This window comes from Megalops cyprinoides, chromosome 19, assembly GCF_013368585.1.
Source record: "Megalops cyprinoides isolate fMegCyp1 chromosome 19, fMegCyp1.pri, whole genome shotgun sequence".
Lineage (NCBI taxonomy): Eukaryota > Metazoa > Chordata > Actinopteri > Elopiformes > Megalopidae > Megalops > Megalops cyprinoides.
Window position 1 is genome coordinate 437,501 of NC_050601.1, and position 7,500 is coordinate 445,000.

A 7,500-nucleotide genomic window follows, 5' to 3' on the forward strand; every position below is an offset into this window, starting at 1 on the left:
AATCATACATGTCCTGCATACAGGAATGAGGAAGGAAGGACACGCTGGGATGGGAAATAGCTAATCACCCATGCTAGCGCATGGCAGGTATTGCAGCCGTGTCACTGAAACTATGAGTTGATGCAGAACCTTCCAGTTGGTGGTGTACAGGTCTGCACTGCTGTAAGACACAGGGTGCCCCCTACTGGTGAAAATCTGAATTCTCTCCCTGCTGGTTGCAGGTCATCTTTGGCAAGTCCAGTTGTGCAGAATTCCAGAAGGAGGCATACACTCCTGTGATCTACCATGACAAGTAAGAGTTGTCTCTCTCCCCTCCCTCTCTCCCCCTCCCTCTCTCCCCTTCACTCCCGCCCTCCCTCTCTCCCCTCCTCCTGACTTCCCATCCTGGCTTGCATGTGCTCCTCTCTCTGTATTCCTCAGCGTTTCTGCTCCCGTTTCAGGTCTCCAGAGTTCTATGAGGAGGTGAAACTGAAGATTCCTGCTGATCTGACAGATAATCACCACCTCCTCTTCACCTTCTACCACATCAGCTGTCAGCCCAAGCAGAACACTCCTCTGGAGACTCCAGTGGGCTACACAGTGAGACACCCGACCTGCCTGCACCCACAGCCTGCACCCACAGCCTGCACCCAGCCCACCTACACCCACAGCCTACACCCAGCCCACCTACACCCACAGCCTACACCCAGCCCGCCTACACCCACAGTCTACACCCAGCCCACCGACACCCACAGCCTACACCCAGCCCACCTACACCCACAGGCTACACCCAGCCCACCTACACCCACAGCCTACACCCAGCCCGCCTACACCCACAGCCTACACCCAGCCCGCCTACACCCACAGCCTACACCCAACCTGCCTACACCCAGCCCACCTACACCCACAGGCTACACCCAGCCCACCTACACCCACAGGCTACACCCAGCCCACCTACACCCACAGCCTACACCCAGCCCACCTACACCCACAGCCTACACCCAGCCCGTCTACACCCACAGCCTACACCCAACCTGCCTACACCCACAGCCTGCACCCACGGCCTACCCACAGCCTACACCCAGCCCACCTACAGCTACACCTACAGCTACACCTACAGCTACACCCACAGCCTGCACCCACAGCCTACACCCAGCCCGCCTACACCCACAGCCTACACCCAACCCACCTACACCCACAGCCTACACCCATGGCCTGCACCCACAGCCTATACCCAGCCCAGCTACACCCACAGCCTACACCCACAGCCTAAACCCAGCCCACCTACACCCACAGCCTACACTCACAGCCTACACTCACAGCCTACACTCACAGCCTGCACCCACAGCCTGCACCCACAGCCTGCACCCACAGCCTACACCCAGCCCGCCTACACCCACAGCCTACACCCACAGCCTACACCCAGCCCGCCTACACCCACAGCCTACACCCAACCCACCTACACCCACAGCCTACACCCACAGCCTACACCCATGGCCTGCACCCACAGCCTACACCCAGCCCACCTACACCCACAGCCTGCACCCAGCCCACCTACACCCACAGCCTGCACCCAGCCCACCTACACCCACAGCCTACACCCAGCCCACCTACACCCACAGCCTGCACCCAGCCCACCTACACCCACAGCCTGCACCCACGGCCTGCACCCAGCCCACCTACACCCACAGCCTACACCCAGCCCATCTACATCCACAGCATATGCCCACAGAATACATCCACCGCCTATATCTCAGCGCATATCAAACCATCTATACCCAACCCTACACCCTTAGAATAACCTGTACCATACAGTGATGTGTAAGATGATGTAATGTTCGGGAATGTAGCAGGGTATACTAGAATATAGAGTATAGTGGTGTATGAGATGGTGTAATAGTGTATATAATAGTGTAGTGGTATGTATGAGGTGCCATGTTGCTAGAGTGTGCTGGCTGGGTGATGCTGGCTATGTGTGCTGGTTGTATAATACTGGCTGTATGTACTGGCTGGCTGTATGTATTGACTATGCACTGGTTGGCTGTATGTACTGGCTGTATGTACCGGCTGGCTGTATGTACCGGCTGCATGTACCGGCTGTATGTACTGACTGGCTGTATGTACTGGCTGTATGTACTGGCTATATGTACCGGCTGTATGTACCGGCTGTATGTACCGGCTGTATGTACCGTCTGTATGTACCGGCTGTATGTACCGACTGTATGTACTGGCTGGCTGTTTGTACTGGCTGGCTGTTTGTACTGGCTGGCTGTTTGTACTGGCTGGCTGTATGTACTGGCTGGCTGTATGTACCGGCTGTATGTATTGACTGGCTGTATATACTGCCTGGCTGTATGTACTGGCTGGCTGTATGTACCGGCTGTATGTACCGGCTGCATGTACTGACTGCACGCTGCTGCTGTCTCTGCAGTGGATCCCTCTGATGCAGCACGGCCGTCTGCGCACTGGCTCCTTCAGCCTGCCTGTGTCAGTGGAGAAACCCCCACCCAGCTACTCCGTCCTTACTCCTGATGTAAGTGCTGTGTGTGTGTAGGTGCATGACTGTTAGAGAACAGGAAGCAGTTTGATGTCTCTTTGTAATTCCAGAAGCTTTCCTTTAACTTCAGTTAGCAGAATATAGATGTAGAGGTGTTTTAAATGTCAGGCAGTAAGTGTGTACTGTAGCTGTGTGTCTGTGTGAGACTGTACTGTAGCTGTGTCTGTGTGTGAGACTGTACTGTAGCTGTGTCTCTGTGTGAGACTGTACTGTACCTGTGTCTCTGTGTGAGACTGTACTGTACCTGTGTCTCTGTGTGAGACTAGCTGTGTCTCTGTGTGAGACTGTAGCTGTGTGTCTGTGTAAGAGTGCACTGTACCTGTGTCTGTGTGTAAGAGTGTGTGGCTCCTGTGTCTTCTGTAGGTGCAGCTTCCTGGAATGAAATGGGTCGATAATCACAGAGGAGTTTTCAACGTGGAAGTGAAGGCTGCCTCTTCAGTTCACACTCAGGTACAAACCGTCATATACACCCTCTCACACATATGCTAACATACACACTGTCCCACCCACATGCTAACAAGCACATACGCACATACCCTAAGATACAGTCTCTCTCTCTCTCTCTCTCTCTCTCTCTCACGCTCTCACACACACTCACTCACACACTCACTCACTCGCACTCGCCCACTCGCCCTCGCGCCCTCGCGCCCTCGCCCTCGCACTCGCACTCGCCCTCGCCCTCGCCCTCGCCCCCGCCCCCGCCCCCGCCCCCGCCCTCGCCCTCGCCCTCGCCCTCGCCCTCGCCCTCGCACTCGCGCCCTCGCGCCCTCGCGCCCTCGCCCTCGCCCCCGCCCTCGCCCTCGCACTCGCGCCCTCGCGCCCTCGCGCCCTCGCCCTCGCCCTCGCCCTCGCCCTCGCCCTCGCCCTCGCACTCGCGCCCTCGCGCCCTCGCGCCCTCGCGCCCTCGCCCCCGCCCTCGCCCTCGCACTCGCGCCCTCGCGCCCTCGCGCCCTCGCCCTCGCGCCCTCGCCCTCGCCCTCGCCCTCGCCCTCGCCCTCGCCCTCGCCCCCGCCCCCGCCCCCGCCCCCGCCCTCGCCCTCGCCCTCGCCCTCGCCCTCGCCCTCGCCCTCGCCCTCGCCCTCGCCCTCGCCCTCGCCCTCGCCCTCGCCCTCGCCCTCGCCCTCGCCCTCGCCCTCGCCCTCGCCCTCGCTCTCGCCCTCGCCCACTCGCTCTCGCCCTCGCCCTCGCCCTCGCCCACTCGCTCTCGCCCTCGCCCTCGCCCTCGCCCTCGCCCTCGCCCTCGCCCTCGCCCTCGCTCTCGCCCTCGCCCTCCCGCAATCGCCCTCGCCCTCGCCCTCGCCCTCGCCCTCGCCCTCGCCCTCGCCCTCGCCCTCGCCCTCGCCCTCGCCCTCGCACTCGCACTCGCACTCGCACTCGCCCCCGCCCTCGCCCTCGCCCACTCGCTCTCGCTCTCGCCCTCGCCCTCGCCCTCGCCCACTCGCCCTCGCCCTCGCCCACTCGCCCACTCGCGCCCTCGCCCTCGCCCTCGCCCTCGCCCTCCCGCAATCGCCCTCGCCCTCGCCCTCGCCCTCCCGCAATCGCCCTCGCCCTCGCCCTCGCCCTCGCCCTCGCCCTCGCCCTCGCCCTCGCCCTCGCCCTCGCCCTCGCCCACTCGCCCTCGCCCTCGCCCTCGCCCTCGCACTCGCACTCGCACTCGCACTCGCACTCGCCCACTCGCTCTCGCTCTCGCCCACTCGCTCTCGCCCTCGCCCTCGCCCTCGCCCTCGCCCACTCGCTCTCGCCCTCGCCCTCGCTCTCGCCCTCGCCCTCCCGCAATCGCCCTCGCCCTCGCACTCGCACTCGCCCCCGCCCTCGCCCTCGCCCACTCGCTCTCGCTCTCGCCCTCGCCCACTCGCACTCGCCCTCGCCCTCGCCCTCGCCCTCGCACTCGCCCTCGCACTCGCACTCGCACTCGCACTCGCACTCGCACTCGCCCTCGCCCTCGCCCTCGCCCTCGCCCTCGCCCTCGCCCTCGCCCCCGCCCTCGCCCTCGCACTCGCCCTCGCTCTCGCCCTCGCCCTCCCGCAATCGCCCTCGCCCTCGCCCTCGCCCTCGCCCTCGCCCTCGCCCTCGCCCTCGCCCTCGCCCTCGCCCCCGCCCTCGCCCTCGCCCCCGCCCCCGCCCTCGCGCTCTCGCCCTCGCCCTCGCCCTCGCCCTCGCCCTCGCCCCCGCCCTCGCCCCCGCCCCCGCCCTCGCGCTCTCGCCCTCGCCCTCGCCCTCGCCCTCGCCCTCGCCCTCGCCCTCGCCCTCGCACTCGCACTCGCACTCGCACTCGCACTCGCACTCGCACTCGCACTCGCACTCGCACTCGCACTCGCCCTCGCACTCTCTTTCTTTCGCACACACCCACGGCACACTTGCTTCTCTCGCACCTGTAGGACCCTCACCTGGATAAGTTCTTCAGCCTGGTGGATGCTTTGGAGGAGTATGCTTTCCCCTTTCGTCTGAAAGATGTCATCATCACGGAGGCCAATGTGGAAGCTGAGCTGAAGGCCAGCATGGCCCACCTGCGGGGGGCGCTGTTGGACACCTGTGTGCGCTTCCTGCATCAGCTGCTCAGCAAACTCATCCTGCTGATTGTTCATCCCCCCGTTATCGCTGGGCAGATCGGTAAGTGCGACTTTCACTGTCTGTGCACCAGCTTCCAGAACGCCTGCAGTCCTCACCCCCCTCCCTCGCTGTCTCTCCGCAGTGAATCTGGGGCGGGCTGCATTTGAAGCCATGGCTCTGTTGGTCAATCAGATGCATAAGAACCTGGAGGGAAACCAGGACCATCATGGCCGTAACAACCTGCTGTCCTCCTACATCTACTACTGCTTCCACCTGCCAAGCTGCGAGCCAGCTGCCCAGCCCAGCGGTGAGCTCCCAGCACCTCACAGCTCCTCGCCCTGTGACTGTCCTCTCCATTTTTGCCTGTATTCACAGTTTGAAGAAGTTTGATATCTTCAAAAGGTATTTCTGTATGTAAAGTGAGAAGAGAAAGGGTTTGTGTATAATGAGGTGGGAATGGACATAAAGGATATGTTTCTTGGATCAGATGCATAATCAGTATGAACATTAATATCTCTTATGATCAGAATCTCATCTGCCTCAGCGAGATTTTACATGAGTTCAGACAGTCTGCATAGGGTCTGCACAGTCTTTTAAGAGTATGAATAACAGCAGTTTGGAGACAATAGCAGCAGTCTGGAAAATGACAATAATGGACTGAGGCAAGCAGTTCTTGTGGATGTTAGAATGAGACGAGTTTAAACTGCGGCTTTAAATGTCTGTCCACTGTCTGTCCACACCTGCAGCTGCTGCTTCTGCGTATGAGGTGCCCATCCAGTATGCCACATTGTCACGGGCAACAGCGCGGCCAAGCAGCCTCCACCTGTCCCGTTCCAAGAGCATCAGCAATTCCAACCCTGACCTGGCGACCACACCCGCCTCACCCGATGAGGAGGTGCAGAGAATCATTGGGAGCAAGGTGAGTATAGTGCTGCTTCCTGTTAGCACTCACTGAGGGTACCGCCCCTTCCTGTGTGCTTCCTGTTAGCACTCACTGAGGGTACCGCCCCTTCCTGTGTGCTTCCTGTTAGCACTCACTGAGGGTACCACCCCTTCCTGTGTGCTTCCTGTTAGCACTCTCTGAGTGCTTGTGTGGTCTGCTGTGCGAGCTGTTGATTACTTTGCTGAGGCCAGATTCACAACCCTTTGCTGTGCTTATATGCCCAATACCCCCCCGTGGTCCCCCCCCCCCCCCCAACCTCCTGGCTGCTTTCAGGGGATTGACCGCTCTCACTCCTGGGTGAACTCTGCTTACGCCCCCGGGGGCTCCAGGTCTGTGCTGCGCAGGAACCCCAACTCCAGCTGCGAGCTGAAGCAGGTGCATCCCCACCCTTTGCGTGTGCGCGCGTGCGTGCGCGCGTGCGTGCGTGCGTGCGCGTGCGTACGTGTGTGTGTGCGTACGTGTGTGTGTGCGTACGTGTGTGTGTGCGTACATGTGCGTGCGTGTGTGCGCGTGCGCGTGCGTGTGTGACTGTCTGTAAGAGTGTGTAAGTGTGCTGTTACTACGGTATGGAAGTCGTGCCGTGCCTCAGTTCCACCAATCACCTGCAAATCTCTGCTCTGCTTTTCAGTCGCCTTTCCTCACCTAAACCCTAAACCCTAAACCCTAAACCCCTAACCCTAACCCTAACCCTAAACCCTAAACCCTAAACCCTAAACCCTAAACCCTAAACCCCTAACCCTAACCCTAACCCTAACCCTAAACCCTAAACCCTAAACCCCTAACCCTAACCCTAACCCTAACCCTAAACCCTAAACCCTAAACCCTAAACCCTAAACCCCTAACCCTGACCCTAAACCCTAAACCCTAAACCCTAAACCCTAAACCCTAAACCCTAAACCCTAAACCCCTAACCCTGACCCTAAACCCTAAACTGTAAACCCTAAACCCCTAACCGTAACACTTTTCTCGCAAACACCTCCCTCTACCTGACATTCACACAGTGAATCTTTGAGTTGTCATGGCGATTGGTGTTGTCATCTTCATCATTTTATCACTGTACTCACATCTTCATCCTACCAGGCTTCATCTGAATGCAACATTCTCTCCTGTCCCCTACATCTGAGTGTAGACTGTCAGTGTCTAACATAGTCTTTAATATCATATTCCCACAGTGTCAGTGTGTAATATAGGGCTCCCACAGCGTCAGTGTGTAATATCATATTCCCACAGTGTCAGTGTGTAATATAGGGCTCCCGCATCGTCAGTGTGTAATAACATATTCCCACAGTGTCAGTGTGTAATATAGGGCTCCCACAGCGTCAGTGTGTAATATAGGGTTCCCGCATCATCAGTGTGTAATATAGGGCTCCCACAGCGTCAGTGTGTAATATAAGGCTCCCACAGCGTCAGTGTGTAATATAGGGTTCCCGCAGTGTTGGTGTGTAATATAGGGCTCCCACAGTGTTGGTGT

The 7,500-nt window shown here is 59.4% G+C and overlaps 1 protein-coding gene across 1 annotated transcript in view; it reads left to right on the forward strand.

Annotated features, from left to right (window-relative positions):
• LOC118795055 (dedicator of cytokinesis protein 7-like) overlaps positions 1 to 7,500 on the forward strand; it is a 44,915-nt gene that overhangs the window by 19,032 nt on the left and 18,383 nt on the right. The window contains exons 16-23 of the mRNA XM_036553407.1: positions 222 to 292; positions 441 to 579; positions 2,411 to 2,512; positions 2,900 to 2,986; positions 4,915 to 5,146; positions 5,229 to 5,393; positions 5,833 to 6,005; positions 6,303 to 6,404. Of these exons, the coding sequence (XP_036409300.1) occupies positions 222 to 292; positions 441 to 579; positions 2,411 to 2,512; positions 2,900 to 2,986; positions 4,915 to 5,146; positions 5,229 to 5,393; positions 5,833 to 6,005; positions 6,303 to 6,404 (1,071 nt within the window). The remainder of the gene's footprint in view (positions 1 to 221; positions 293 to 440; positions 580 to 2,410; positions 2,513 to 2,899; positions 2,987 to 4,914; positions 5,147 to 5,228; positions 5,394 to 5,832; positions 6,006 to 6,302; positions 6,405 to 7,500) is intronic.